Consider the following 16,402-nt stretch of genomic DNA (forward strand, 5'->3'; position numbering starts at 1 on the left):
CTGGAACAGATTTGTAATTATATCAGTTAGTGGCATATATCCCCTCTTAATGTCATCCTACCTGTCAAAATAACAACAAGATACAAAATGCATTTAGGAGTATGGGTAAGATATGTGTTAACTGGCTTCTTTTTTACACAGAGTGCTGTCCTTCTATCCATCCATTTTAAACTCAGCTGAACACCTGTGAATACTTAGAACAAGAAGACAGAATGCATTTCATATGTCTATCTAACACAGCTGTCTTCACATTTATCCTATCTAAAGCCTAACGGGGACATGGCTGGGCACAGAGGGTTTGCAGGGTCATGTCTGGCTTCAGTGCAAGGCTTTTCCTCTCCAGACTCTGTGAGCAGTGTCTTCCACTCCCCAGAGACCATGACAAACCATGGCCACTTCCCTCCGCCCAAGAATGGCTCCAGTATAAACCCATGGAATCAGGAAGGGCACAAAATGCATCAAATATGAGTCAAGCCAAATGTTTTTTAGAAAACCTCCAGAACACCAGTTCATGAAACAGTTCAGAGAGCTTCACCCTCAGGCTGGAAATTATCTGAGTGTTATCACTGTGTACCAGTCAGGAAAAACTTTAAGACCTGCATAATTGCACAAAGTCCAACACAGAAAGCCCATGCTGCAACCCAGTCTACTTCAATGCATTACTATTAATTAATACACCACACAGATGCCAAATCACTCACTGGAATTCATTTTTCCAAAGAAAAATTTGTAATTAGATTTTTAAAAAAACCCTACATTTCACATCTTTTGGAAAAATAGCCACTTTGTTCTCACCAGGCAATGTTTAGATGTGGTCCCAGGAAAGTGCATTTGGAGGTGACATCCTCAATTTGCATGATAGGGACATATTGTTATATTGAGGATTATTGTAACACCCCCTTCGAGTTGTGCACACTCACAAAGTTTTATGAACCACCCCAAAGACAACCAAAGAGCACTTGGCCACTGAAAAAAGGGGATAGCCATTGCAAACCCCCAAGTCCAGGTCCTTGGAACAACAGTTCCAGCATTACTACACATAGTTTCCAGACATGTAGGCAGCATGTCTCTATTTCTGTGCTTGTAATTGGAGTGGTTTTGTCTATAATCAGATGTAACAGAAAAAAGGAATTTTTGAAATCTTGCTTTCTTTCCCCATTTGATAAATTCTGTTATTTCAAGGAAAGATTTGCAGTTTGGTTAGTTTTGATTTAGTTTCTAGACCCATGACTGGCTTCTGCAGTTTTTAACCAGCAGGTCATCTGCTTAGGAAAAAAATACGTCTGTGAACTATGGATGCGGCATTAGCTAAGAGAACTTACAGTGCATCATGTGCAGTGAAGCAGATGGACTCTATGGATGAGTGAACAGTGACTTATAAGATTATCTTGAAAAATGGAGGGTTCTTTTTCCTAAATGACTTAAAACCCCATATGCTTTGGGGTTTACCTAGCTTCACTAGTTACTCTTGCAGAGCATGAGACATTCCATAAGATCTACGGAGCAGCAGCTCCCTCTTGCATGTTTAACTCATGCTACATTTTATAAAAAACACGAACTAGAAAATAGACACCCCCCACAATCCCTCAATTACCAACCCCCCACTGTACTGTAGAAAGAGTCACATCCTGTCCTGTACCTTCTATCTCTTTTTTTGGGCTCTTATTACTTGAAAAACTTGAGCAGCTTCCAGTTTAGTCATTTCCCCTTATCAGGAAATTCAGATGAAATTACATTCCTACCGGAGGCTTTTAAAACTGTATAGGAGACCTGCTTGCCTTTACAGGAGATTTATTTTACTGACATTTTTGTTTTCCCATCCAAATAGTGGTCATCTGCTCATTTCGAGCATTCACAACCCCTTCTGATTTTCACTGCAGATGTGTCTCTGTCATCTTGTCATTTTGTTCCCCAGTTACCCAAACTGGTAAAGGGCAGGCTTCCTCTCTGCAAATTTTATTGAGTAACTACTTGACCAGCCTTCCATTACCAGGAAGGGGACCATCAAGACCCATATCTAAAGCTAATTTTCTAAACAAAGTGGTAGCTGCCTGCTTTTAACTGCGCTCCAGAAGAGTTCACTGGATCAGGATCAATACTCACAAGGTAAACAAGCTACAGATGTTCATCACCTGTGCCTAGAGCCTCCTGCAGCTACCAGCACCTGTCTGTGCTCACTGATGACCTCTGCACCAAAACACCTGCTAAGGAGAGAAAAAAATGAGCAAAACAAAGTGGGTTGAATGGAGGAAACTGAGAACTTGTCCCAACAGTCTATGATGGGGGAGAGGGATGGAAGCATCACACCCAGACAGGATGCAGAGGAGGCACAGAGCTCTCCTGGGGTGCCATGCACACATCCCTCTTTGTGTGGGGTATCCTCTGCTCTGATGTTTGAACTCCGCTGTAACAGCCCACTCCTCTCTCCCATCACCTCCTATTTCTCCCATATGCCCTCAGCTTCATCCCACTGCTCAACAAGCCAGAGTCCTCTCCTGGGGCATGCCAAGGCCCTGTGAGCACCGTGGTTTCCCTCGGGGCCCTCCAGGCAGCCTTTGCCACCTGCAGGTGAAGGTCCTGGGGAGGTGACCAGGTGACACAACTCCCCATTTACAAGGTATTCAAAATTATTTTGCCCGGTGAATGCACCCCAATGGTTCCCTTTTAGGATCATAAATGACTGTGCAGGTCACATTCACCAGGAAATAGTAATAATAAAAATATTACAAAAAATCATACCAGGATTGCCACCATTTCCCCCGGTCATAAGGGTCACAAACAGTGTTTGTCTGTGTGCCAAGCAGCCTTGGTGCAGAGTTGCTGGAGCAGAAATAGCCGCCTGACTGCCTCCAAATCCAGCCTCAGAGCAACCTCCAGTGGCAGCAAGCTGCTCCCACAGACAGGGCACCGATGGCACTGCTGGGAATCCCAGCATGCCTCTGCCAGCACAGAGAATGCTGGCCTTCATGGACACGCAGGAATGGTGTATGACCACCACCACTGCCATTAGGGAACCAGGATAAAAATGAATGAGTGAGTGAATGAATGAATGAATGAATGAATGAAAATTAAATTGTCTGTACATCCCCATGACTCATCTAACAACCAAGATACTCTATTGGCACAAACCCAAACTTGTTATCCACTTAAGACCCAATTAAAAAGCAGAAAAAGGGGCAGTTATTAGTTTAAAATTTTGGATGAACTTTCTGCTGGTGACTGGACAAGTCACACCCTTGTTGCAATTCAAGAATTAGTGAGATACCTCAGCAAGTGCAAAACTAAGCACAAACTCCAGGATCTTTGCTATGTGGAAATGGAATTAACCAAGCACATATTTAGCACTGCCATATACAAAATGCTTTGTTGAGTGAAGGTCTGAACCACAGTCCACCAATACTGATGAAAGATCTGAGGACTTTGAGTTTGCCTCTCCACAGAAAGCCTTTTCTGTTGATATTTTACCACAACAGGCACACTTGCTCTTGTGAATAGAGGGCTACAGCTTTCATTGGCAATCCACAGTGTATTTTGCCATCTCAGCTATGTCTTTTTTATTATCTTATCTCATATACTAATTCCTGGGGAACATAGTTTGGCTCAGTGAAGCCCAACCAAGCAGAAGCCTCTACTCTGCAGTCCCGGTTCACACAATAGAAGTTAGTTAGAATAAGTAAAATCAACACCACCAAAGGTAATCAACATTTTATTTATAAACATACATTTACTATAAAAGCTGTTGAGTTTTAGACAAGTTTTCCTAATTTCCAGAGGCATTTTAGAATAAATAAAATAAAGGGAAGATTAGCATAATTGGTGTTCAATATTAGCCCCAGCTAGGAGAGCAATCCTTGTCCCTGAATGGACATGCAGATAAGGATGGTCCCCTTCTGGTTCACCAACCTTTACGACATTCACTGAAAACTACAGATGTACTGCATCAATAACACTACATAGCAAGAGTGAGGAAAAAATACACCATGAAAATGGGCTTGTAAAATACAGATGGGTTATGACACCTGTTCAGGTTCTCTGAAGTAGTAAGAGGCTAAATAAATTCCAAAACATCTAAAACCCATTACATGTACTGTACTTGCTCAGTAATAATAAATCATTTTTTGGAACAAACACATTTACATTGCAGTTCAAATGTAGGAAAGCATTATTTTTTTTCTGTGCTCAAAGTTCCTGATTAGAAATGTATAATGGTAATGTGTTTAAACTGGAAAAAAAAAAAAGAAAAAAAAAGAAAAAAATCATAGCCTGAATGAATTTTTCATGTAAGATTCCAGAGGGAATATAAAATCAAACATAAGAAGTTGGCAAGTACCATTTAGAAAACTGTTGGAAATTATTCTGTGCTGGTGAATAGATGTTCATTAGGGGAAAAATGGTCATCATTGAGCGCTGCTTCATTTCACTTTGAGTACAATCAACTTTGCTAAAACATGCATATACAAAACTATCTGATAGACACTGGGGTCAATTTCTAAGCATCTCCAGAGACCCAGTGATGTGTCTGCAGTGCGATGCAATATCCCTCCCCACCTCTTTCATGCACTTTATCCCAACCATGCACCTAAGCCCTTTGGGCGCTTACCCCTACATGAATGAGAAGCGGACCTGACCTCTGAGACAACCAACCTTTGATACACTTGGGGACTGATTTGCACATCTAACTCTATCACATGGGTGAAGCAGTGCTAGAGACTCATATCGAATAGATGCACAAGCATGCACAGTCTCGTTTAAAAGTTAGGTTCAGACATTATATATTTACATATCCTTAATGCAGCGTATGCAGTTATACATATGTACCACATCAGTTATGAAATCTGCTTCTTGAATTTCCATGTTACACATTCTTTATGGGAAAATGTTATAACAACCACAAGCAGAGAGTAAGCATCCTGGTTATCAAAACCTTTAAACAGTAAATCATGCAGGTGGTTGATCAAAATATAGGATATCACTTTTAGTTCCAAAACATTTGTCTGATTAATTTAATTTTTGCTTAAAAATATTCCCCCGGTGAAGTCCATGAAGAACTCCAGCTTTTTGGATTTATTGCATCCATAAGTCATTGCTGACTGTGTGCAACAACTTTGCATTTTCTAAGGCACAGTATTAAGGAAGTAACATGTAACTTTCCAGAAGATAGTCACAATGTCCTCCAATGACATCGCATGTGTGTGTTTGATGGCATGCAGCTTTGCATGGTTATGCAACTCACATGCAAGCAACTGTCTAGTATTTCAATAAATAATTGCTATCTAGAGATCAACTCAGAATTATTGCTTCCCTAATAACCACTTCATTTCTATCTACCAACACATCAAAAGATGACAGATACGCACATAGATAAAGGAAATCTCTATTCATTTAGTTTTATAGTGGTTTTAAGGCAGAAAAAGATTTTTTTCCCTCCATTTGAAGATATTTCCAGTAAATGTTTACCAAAAAGTGCTAGTTTACAGTTGCAATACATTCCCTAACTTTGTTTGTGTATTGTAGATACCTGCTGAACCTGTTTCAATGAGCTGCTGGATCACTTTAGTAAGGAGCACATGCTTTATCAAAGAGCACAAAGGAAAACTGTCCCAAACACAGGCAAGGTAGTTTTTCTGCCTGTGGCTCCAGCCTCCTCCCTGCCCATCTTCCACACTTCTGGGTTTTTCTGACTATTTTTGGATAGTGGATGGAGGAACACAGGCTCAAGGATGTCTAATTCTCTACCCTGGGGGGTACCAAACCACAAGTGTTTCTCTGCGTGAGAAACCATTTCAACCAAGTGTGATGTTTGCAAGTGAATGAGCAGATGTCCAGCCCACTCAAATCAACTGGCAAGTTACAAGCCAAAGAGAAAAGCTTCACCACAGCATCAAACTGCAGCTCGGAGACTCACAGCTCCACTGGGTCTGCCTGCTCGGCTGCTCTGCCCCACATCACCTCCCATCGAGTTTAATAACAGCACAGGCTGCTGGACTTACTAAGGATTGCTCCTGATGGGAATTTTCCCATTGTTAATGGTATGCAGTCTTTAGGTTTAATGAAGAAATCTTTATTTCAGAGAATATTAAGCTATAGTCATGAACATTACTTGAGGTACACAAACAAAAAATCCTATGACTAAAGGTGCAATAATTTATTTGTTTAACTTCTACCCTCCATTGAAGGTAATATAAACACAAAATGCTTCAGAAGTACAGGATGTATTATCAAACTAGTCTCTGTATAAAAAAAGTTATAGCTTCAGTTATAACAGAGAAGTCGTGCTGTGATGTTTAGTTTTTCAAATGCACTGATTAGATACTATCTCAAAATTACTTCTCAGCTCAAGTTGGCATATGCTATAAAGGTTCTGTAAACTTAAACTTTTTAATTGCTAGAAATATTAAAACAAAACAGCTTTATTGCATGTTTATTCTCTTATTACTTTCAAAAGAACAAGATAACAGATTGGGTATCATAAGCATACCTGAAAGGTGTTTTGTTTTTTTTTTTATATAGTACTTAGGCTTTGCCTTCCCAAATATGGTCTTACATATTTTTCAAATTTCTTAAGGAAGCAAAAACCAACATATTGCATTTCAAAGGAGCAGGTGCAGCTTTTTTGTGAGTTTTTAAAAACGAGATGAGAGCCATCATGTCCATGGATTCAAGCTTTTACAAGTGATTGTCTGGAGGCAGCCGATACATATGAGAAGAGAGTTCCTTCTTGAAATTTATTAGGACTGAAAGTCATGTCACAATGTAGTTGGCTGTCCAGCAGCTAGGTAAAACAAAACCAAAACAAGTAATTGGTTACAAATTTTAACAAATACAGACTTTTCTCTATATGATCTCCACAATGAAAAAAAATGTATCTGGAGCTACATATATTTGTGGCCAGTTTTTTTTCTTTCTCCTGCAAAGCTGGGGCAGTAACCACTACAAAGATTCAGCATAATTCCAGTGGAAATACATTGCCATGTGTTGAATGCATTCTGCACGAAGTTTTATCTTATTTTATGCCCAAAGTACTCGTGGGTATGTTTATTTCAGGCTCTGAAGTGGCAAAATAATAAAGTAAAGGACTGCTGAGTCATCTTCAGCTGTGCCTAGCTTGTGCTACCTGGTACTACAGACTCCTTGTGTTATTTGGCCATATAGGGAATCTCATGAATTTACTTCTCACCTTTGACACTCATCAACCTGTGACCATTCCCTGTGTTTGACATTGAATAGAGAATTTCCTTCCTTGTGAGGTTTTGTTGTATAGAAACAACCTACTGATAAAAACCCCATCTACTTTTATCTGAAAACTAAAAATATTTTGGACTCTGGACCACAACATAATCCTTAATGCTTTTCTAGTCATCTTTTTTGACTCTTTGAGACAGAATTGTCCATTTTTTCAGATAAGCTTCTGGGAGCCAAAATATTTCATCAAGATGTCCATAAGTGTCCCAAAACAATACTGACTAACCCTGGGTTAGGCAGAGACCATCACTTCTGCCCACTGCTGCATGGCTTTCATGGGGACAGGAAGGCACAAGCCATGCAATCAAACAACTGATTTGACATTTTGCAGCACTATTCCCAGAACTGAAAGGCAAAACACTGACATTGCACCAGTTTATCCTTAATTTCAGGTGTGCAGTGCATCAAATTTTAGTTTAAAAATAACAACTAGCAATATTTGCAGTTCTGTCACAAGCACTCCCTTTGAATTGTCAACAACAGTTACTGTAGCTTAAATTCAACTAACTGGATTTTGAGATTTTGCATGACCAGTGGACACAGCAGGAAGAGGCAATTTGTTGTAAAAATTAAAACCCACTTGCCATTATTATTTTTCAGTAGCCATACATTTTGTCAAAACCTACTTCCTCTGTCATGGACTTGGTTACCATTCTGCTGGGTATGTACAAATACAAAACATTTTTACATGAAACACTGCACACACCTCTCTAATGCATTTTCTAGTAACACTGCTGTAGAAATAACGATGGAGAGAATGATTTCTACAGCATATAAGCAGATAATTTTTGAGCCTTTATCTATCCTCAAGGGACACAGATTTTTATTTAAGCAAAAAGGACTAAGAAGAAAAGGAAATGATAACTTTTAGATATTCCTCTCTTTTTTTTTGTGGAAAGCTGGATATGCAAATCTGCATTTTAAGGGTCAGGACCTCATCCACATGAGGAAGGTTTACAGTATCAAGCACAAAGGGAAAAAGCTTTTTCTAAATATTTCAGGTTAAATAAATAATAAAAAGCTGATAACATTTCTTAGCAGAATTTAAGGAAAAAAATCGCCAAAAAACCAGTTATACAATAGCACCCTCTAGCTCTGCTAATGGAGAAGTATCTCGTTCCTGAAGCACCAGAGCAAAAGTACCCATTTTGCTTCTGGCAAAGGTAGGGAGGTACGTTTCCTACTCCTGAATTTTTACAGCCAGTGCTTTTGAGAGAGGGCAAGGGAAATAGTAGGCAAAAAGAGCTCTAGATGTCCACTTATCATTTGGAACTGTAGGCAATGAATATACCAAATAATATTTAACAGGAAGACAACAATTACTCCTATTGTTTTGCATCTCACTGTTTCCACAAGGTGGAGACTAGCATGAGCACTGACCATCACTGGTGACACTGGAGCAAAGCCAAAATATTCTAGTAATTTGGTATCAGTCACAGAAAACCAGGACTTGGAAAGACATTTATGCGACCTGCTCTAAGGCAGAAAAATCACAAAGTTTTCTTTCTGACATGCAATTGTCTGGCTCATTATTCAAAATTTATGGCAAACAACACTATTTAGCTTGTATCTGGGGATACCATCACAAGGATTCACTACGAGTTACAGAATGTTCTTAATATTTTACATGACCATTTTGTCCACAAAAGGGAGGCCTAGAGATTTTAAAAATGGGAACTTCTCCAAACATGGCCCAGGGTCCTAGATTGGGTAGAATTATTAGCATTGTATCATGTGATGTGAAATATCCAAGCCTCTGGGTCATGCAATGAGTGTGCATAGTACAGGAGTTTATGTTTATGCACAGAAACAGCCTTTAGTCTAATAGTGCTCAGCAGAGATCCTCTGGGAAAATTTAATGGGTTTGGAAATATTTTCTGATATGAGAAAATCATTAAAATGGTGTGGGAAGACTCCTCTTCCCAAGGTGAAGCTACACCTGAGTGTCAGAGCGGAACAAATTGCCAGTTAAAATCATGGCCACAGGACTGTCAGAGCTGCCAGAATTTGGTACTTACTTCGGGATTGGATATAACAATCGTTGCAGTTAAGAAGACCATTTCTAATCCTGACATCCGTGCCACTCGCTGCATCTCCCAGCTGGCCCTTGCAAACGCCACACTGTCAGTTGAAGAACAGAGAAAGTAAGAGAGACCATGCCCTACTATTTGTCACAACTCTTCCCAAATTTTTACTTTTGTTTAAGTAGCTCTTGGAACGGTGAGAAAAATACCTGCCTAGAACCCAGCTCGTACTCCTGGGGAACACTGCAAACCAGTAAGAGGGTTTTTATATATTCAGAAGTGTTTAGGACTGGATTTCAGCAGCCTCTGCTTACACAGAAGTGAAGACTAATTCTTGTATGGGACATCTGACTTTGAGGCTGCATTCTGGAGGCAGGTCAGTTGTAATGGATAAAGTTTAAAGAGGCCAGAGATTTAGTCTGGGTAAATGTCTAAAATCAAGAAAGTCTTCACAAATGTCTAATATCAATTGAGCCAGAGATAATGGAAACAGATACTTTCTGATTTCTCTGTAAAACACTTCAGATTATTTCCAAACTGAAACACTCAAGAACAGTCAAGAAATATTTCTGGTAGAAGCCAGAATTCACCATTCATTCCACAGTGACAGCTTTCCAACTATGGGGCAAATCAAAGATGGCTTTGGGACTGATCACGCTTTTGGAAGGAAAAAAGAAAAAACACCTAAAAAACTCACAAATAAATAATGTTATATTTAAAAACCAATGAGCACAATAGAGAAATTATATGATGCTTCCCCCTTGTAAGTACAGAAGCTAAGTTTGCTTGCGTGATCACAGGTTTTAGTCTAGTTAATGTGTCTGACTACAAAATAACACATTAGTTGTGTTACATCCACTTCTTTACAAACATGCTCAGACATAACAGTCACGTAAATCCCCCGATCCTCTCAGGTTCAGTTTCACATCTACTCTCTACTTGCACTGTGCATGACTTGAGGTTTTCCTTAATAAAGCAAGAACCATACCCTGAAGCACTGAATATGGAAATAAAGACCGAGTGTTTCAATAATCATGGCAGCTCCTTTTCCAAGAGGGAGACCACAGGTAGAACAAAGCTTCTTCCCGCTGACAGACCTAGGAGGCAAACATGGCTGTGAGAACGCTGCAACTGATGATAAAATGAAGCCAAATATTTAGATAGGTTTATCAAGAGGGACAGAATGGGAAGAAGGAGCACTGGAGGAGTTTATATAAATACACATTGACCCTTCAGCCATGTTACTGAATCCACCTGCACATCTACCTTCCAGATAAGCAAGAAAGGGCTTAAAATGCTTCAATGCACAGCAGCTCAGACACATTGCACTGCCAGTCTGCTGTGCTAGATCAAGGGAGATGCAAGCCTCCTAACAGAGGCCTGGGTGACAGGGAACCATGCCTGTGGATTCACAGAATCGTTAGGATTGGAAGGGACCTTAAAGATTATGTAGTTCCAACCCCCAGCCAAAGGTAGAGAACCTTCCACTAGACCAGGTTATTTAGAGCCCCATCCAAACTGGCCTTTAACACCTTTAGGGATGGGGAGTCCACAGTCTGTCTGGGCAATCTGCCTCAGTGCCTCACCACCCTTACAGTAAAGGTTATTTAGACCTAGTCAGTGCCACAGCAATTCACACAAATTACCTGAGTCAGACTCTCAGCCTGGAATTTTTTTCAATTTGTTTACAAATGGACTTGCTCACTGCAAGTCAGAAAACAGGGATGCTATTCTTGCACCCAATCAAGCTGGTGAAGCCAATAGTGACAGCATAACTACAGTAGCACAGACCAGGCACTGGCTGACTCATTTCAGTCTGTGCTGCTGCAGCCACTTAAGATTATAAGTAGACAGGGAAAACCTGAAATTGGATCTCCAGCTGCAATGCAGAAAATACTTCAACTTGCACCTTCAGCAGTCCTGAAGGACTGTCTAGACATCTCTCCTAAATCTGCTGTTGGATGACAGGTGGGTGAAGGTTCAGAGCCCCAGGAACAACTGGTGCCCTTTCTCATAATGGTTTTAATAGCAGTGCAGGTGCCCACTTTACAGGTCTCACGCTCTTCACGTCTCTCCCACTTAGCAGCCTGCCAGAACTGATGCTTGGCCTAGTGAGATGAACCTGAGACCAAAAGGGATCCCCTGTCATTCTGTGTCATCCATGCTTTTTTCAGCCAGGGCTGAAACCGGGAGAGAAACTCTGTGATACTTCATGAGTTTTGAAAAGACAGTTTGATGAAATCCTACTCAGATAAACAAATTTACAATCTCTTGCTATAAGGTTTTGATGCAGCAACATAATAAGCCACCAACAGAGAAAAATCTGAACTGCAGCGTGACAAAAGAGCCATTTAGGGGAAAAAAAAAAAAAAAGAGAGAGAGACAGAGAAAGAGAGACAGAAACAGCAGAAAAACTCATCACAATTAGAAAATTGTCCTTCCTTCCAATTATTGAGCCCACCAGGTACACAGGAGCACAGACATATGACCCTCTTGTTACTTCATTATTATTATTCCTTATTATTATATTTCCTTTTCGAATAACTTTGCTGGGTATTTTTTTTCTCCCCTCCTACAGCCTTAACCCTTCTGCTTCTATGTTATTCCTGAGTTCACTTTTGTTTTTACTTCTTCTCCACTATTAGAGTTACTACAAGGGCAAATTAAAGTCTTGGGTCTCAGGAAATTTTTAAGAGTTTTCTAATGTTTTAGTGAAAAAATGAATTAAATCCCATCTATTGTTTACAAAACTAAGATTTATTTCAGGAAAAGATCATGCAAAAGATTCTCAGATCAGAATATAGCTACTTAATAATGTGAAGTAGCTATCATAACTAGTGACCTGTAGCAGGGAAATGATCTGCAATTCCACCAAAACTGCAGCTACGGTTAGAAAAACATAATAAATTTTATATTGTATAAAATTCCCAATAGTTTCACATCAATGCAAGTGATATCAGAGGGCTTTGCTCTGAAAAGTGAAGAACAATGCAATTTAAAAAGAAAGAAACTTGCTGTGTTCTGTGCTGTATTAATTTATATAATAAGCAAACTGATTTTAATATATCCCAGATTATCAGTGATTTAATCAGGCTACATTTATTTAGAGTTGGTACACATAACTCACTGAAAAATGTACAGATTGCTTGAGAGACTGAAATCTCTAGGAGATTAGCATGATTATGGACAAACAAAATCAGAAAAAAAGCAAATAGGTTTCTAGTTTGGAAATGAAAGGAAAAAATTATTTTTAAATCAGCAAGTGCCAATGTCTAGAACATATCTTACTCCTGAGCATGTGACTATTCATAATGAAGACATTCTTTGGCTTAAGTGCTCTGAGTTCACACTTTGACTGAGGTTTGTACTGTCCCATTTCAATTTTATTGAAACTTCAGTGATCAAGCAGAGTTCTAGAGCTGCTTTCTGAACTGTGTTATTTGAAAATGTAGCACCACTGAAGATGGCAAAAAACATGGGACAGGGAGCTACATGTTTATCCCAAGGACAGCTAGGAATTGCAACATTTAGCAGACTTAATAGTGCATCCACATAATACTAATGTGATTTTGACTCTGGCAACTACCAGATGTGTTTGGTCTGCAAAATTCCTTATTGACCTTTAGTACCTGTTGGGTGACTGACTGAGAGCAGCAGGAGAGCAGGGAGATGATGGCCCAGATCGGAAATTCTCATGATAGCCTGCCCTAAAATACAGCAGAGAAGATGCATTACTACAGCTGAAGAACAAATAAAAACAGGTTTTGTGTGGAGAAATTCCAGTTAGTGAATTTCAGGATTTTTGGTTCTGAGTCTTAGTCTGCTTGCTGCTGTGCAATCAGGTAACTCACACGGTAATCAGCCATGTGGAGACTCCTGCCCACCCCACCAACCCACCAGAGCTCCCACCATGATGAGGGAGGGTTAAGCCAAGTCACGTCACGGCACACTACACTCTCCGTTGGCCCTTTACTGAGCAAAAAGGAAGCTACCCACATGGAAAAGTAGCTTATTTGGTTAATGGTTATTTTGTATCTATGCTACTCTGAAAGAGCTTGGTAATCCAAACCGTGGTTTTCGTTATCAGAAATCATAGGACTGATCCAAACCGTAACTGCTTAAAATGGTTTACAGACTAAATAACAATTTTCTCAAACATACACACAAGCAGTTTATAATGAGGAAGAGGTAATCAAACCTCAATCTACATTAGTTTTGACTAGATACAACCTTAATAGAGGTAACAGGTTCTGCAGAAGTCTGTGCTCATATATATGCTAATGAAAACAGATGTTCCTTTCTCATTGCAGAGCTTCTTTTTGTAAATACCAGGCAAACAGATTTCTTATTTACCAAAATAACTGGTGTTACCATTCAGTAAGACTTACTCAAAAAGCACAGGCAAAGCAGCAAAGAAAAAGACCTCACCAAAATACAGCAGTAGGCAAATACTACTCTATATGTATCTTCTTTTAAAAGGTATAGTCTTTAAAGGACTAGAAAAGTAGCAATCAGTATGTGTTTGGAAGATGGGGAATGAAGCTCTTGGATACCAGAGGCATATATATCCTGACATTCCCACCCTCATATTTAGCTACTTATTAGCTATAAATGTTCATCTCAGGCAATTAAAACACATTAAGCACATGAAAAGTTATGCAGATATGTGCTGAAAGAGCTATAGAGAAAGAAGAGGGAGGCATGCAGGGGGTGTGCTCCCTCCTGAAATTAGTAACCGCGGTGCCTGTAATGAGAAATCAAGTAGATAAACATTAGCAGTCTCTGTGGGAAAGCCAGACATGAAAGGTGTCTTCACACTGCAGGACTCATCAAACCCAACCAATAAAGGATGCTGAGCAGGAGCATAAGGCAGAACAGAGCAAGTAGGACTTTTCAATCTCTTCAATAACCTTTATGTTCTCACCTCCTTGCTTCCCCTGCAGAGCTTGGTTGCTGTCCCACAGTCTGGCCCAGGAACAGCCTCTGTCGAACGTCCTCTGCGCACTGTGGAGATCGCTTTGTCAGCAACTGCTGATTCCAGGAGACATCTACAGCCAGAGGTGGGGAAAACTCAGTATTTGAGGCAAAATGCTTTTGTCAGTATTTATAAACCATCATGGATTGTGGGCACACAACAAAGGAGAGAGATGTACTGTTCCTTAAAACAAACTTCTCAGAAACCCCCACAAAGTCAGAGACAGGTTATGCTACAGCAGGAGACCTCTATGGAACACCATTCCTTAGCATTACCCTCACATACACATGATCTACCCTGCTGCTGAACATGTTTCTGAAGGGGGAAAGGGCAAGGTCAAACAGCCGTCCACAAACAACACTTGGGAAAATACTGTACTGTCGTAATGAAGAAAGAACCAGAGACTGGGAAACATCTATGGTGCTGGAGGATCCAAACTTCTCATTAGCAAGAGTTAAGGGGATGGTGTATAGCCACTGCTCTCCATAAACCTGCTGATGAACAGTAATTCCTTTGTCATTTTCTTCTGTGCTTCAGATGGCTCAGTGACAGCAACAGCCTCACAGCAAAAAGCAACAACCTGTGAGACACCCAGGCAGCCAGCCATCCTGTCTTTGAGAAACAGTGCATTACCTGGACCCTGCAGGATGAATTTTGTGGCTCACAGCTGGAGAGAAGCCTTACCCTGCCATGTGCAAACCATCTGGTTTAGAGAATGAAAACTTTGCTGGGGCCTATGAAAGGCCTGCCACCTATTTTGATATCAAAACAATAAATCCACACGCTTGATTATTTAAGGGCTTAAGGAGGGGGCAAGGATGGGATGCTTTAAGAGGAAAGAAAGGAGCTGTCAGAATACTTGCAGAGGACCAAATTGTTGAAAAGAACCTAGGAAAACCCTGAAGCAGGGTTATTAGCAGACGTAGTTTTAAATTGCAAACCTGTTACATTTGCTTAATTGCTACTACAAATCCCCAAGGCTGCATTGCTGGATAATATACATTCTGCTTTCTTTCTTTCTTTGTGCAACTTTTATCAAAGCACTAGGAATGCAATAAAACTGAGACAAAGAAAACAAACTACTAAGTTTAGTAGACTGAATTTGCATTTGGAGCAAGTAATAACACTGAAAACCTTTCCATCCACAGACACTTAATTTTTTAGAATAATGAATTTTTATGCTGAACTGAAAACAAAAATCTAAAACTTGATTTCAGAGTTTGCATTCACTTTCTGTCTTTAGTTCTACTTATTTACTTTCCACTGATCACTTGTATTAGATAATGATGCTAAATTCATGAATTTGCCCTTTTTTTTAGGGGGACCCTCATGGCAGCAATGCTTTGGGGAAATTCTTTCCTTCAAAAACATCAATACTTATGGGAGCTAAAAAAAAATAAATTAGACATTGCTAATGACAAAATTGAGGCTGATGTCGCTTTAGGCTTGATTTGAAAAGGTTACATATCACATGTCGTTATTTTGACTGGACTGAAATGGACATGAAGAATCTGATTAGCTATAAAAACACAAAATAAGTATTGGAAATATGCTCTTTGTATCAAGATAAATCCCATATGTATGTAAGATTATGTAAAAGATGGAAGATAACCCTTTTAATTGCTAATGTGAACATGCAGGCCTACAAACGAGACACCTGCTGCAGAAACTGTCACCTCTGACGAAAACAAGAGGAGTTTCACCTTAACATATTTATCTTTGCTAACATAAAATAAATTTTTATTCTGAGACATTCCAGTTTTGAAGATATATGCATACTGTCCAAAATTGTTTGAGTTAGGCTTCTGCCTGATTTCTATCTGCAGAAGAACGTATGCACAGGAAGAGTCTTACTGTCATCCTGGGCCAGTGGCAGGCTCAGTCTGGCAGGTGAGCTGCGCTCCATCACCAGCATGTGGTGCTCCTGCTCACTTCCTCCTTTCAGGATACCAGTCGCTGGGTATCCTGAGAGCACTTTATTTCCACTGCCAATAAAAATAAGTCACATTGTATGAATAAAGCCAGGAGACATGTCACCTAGAACATAATGGCTAAATCAGACTTTTGAATATCAGTCTATTTTTTACAAAGATTTTTGTTATTGTGTCAATTTTGCAATGACAAAGCAATGAAAAAACTGATGAATTAACAAGTTTGTCTC

The 16,402-nt window shown here is 39.8% G+C and overlaps 1 protein-coding gene across 4 annotated transcripts in view; it reads right to left on the minus strand.

Annotated features, from left to right (window-relative positions):
* Nucleotides 1-3,693: 3,693 nt before the first annotated feature.
* LIMCH1 (LIM and calponin homology domains 1) overlaps nt 3,694-16,402 on the minus strand; it is a 174,224-nt gene continuing 161,515 nt past the window's right edge. For all 4 annotated transcript variants that reach the window (XM_041403125.1, XM_041403124.1, XM_041403123.1 and 1 more), the window contains 6 exons: nt 16,096-16,226; nt 14,191-14,314; nt 12,896-12,973; nt 10,255-10,363; nt 9,261-9,363; nt 3,694-6,772 (listed from right to left, as the gene is read on the minus strand). In XM_041403125.1, the coding sequence (XP_041259059.1) occupies nt 6,747-6,772; nt 9,261-9,363; nt 10,255-10,363; nt 12,896-12,973; nt 14,191-14,314; nt 16,096-16,226 (571 nt within the window). In that variant the 3' untranslated portion in view covers nt 3,694-6,746. The remainder of the gene's footprint in view (nt 6,773-9,260; nt 9,364-10,254; nt 10,364-12,895; nt 12,974-14,190; nt 14,315-16,095; nt 16,227-16,402) is intronic.

The sequence above is a fragment of the Onychostruthus taczanowskii genome, unplaced genomic scaffold (genome assembly GCF_017590055.1).
Source record: "Onychostruthus taczanowskii isolate IOZ18803 unplaced genomic scaffold, ASM1759005v1 scaffold2, whole genome shotgun sequence".
Lineage (NCBI taxonomy): Eukaryota > Metazoa > Chordata > Aves > Passeriformes > Passeridae > Onychostruthus > Onychostruthus taczanowskii.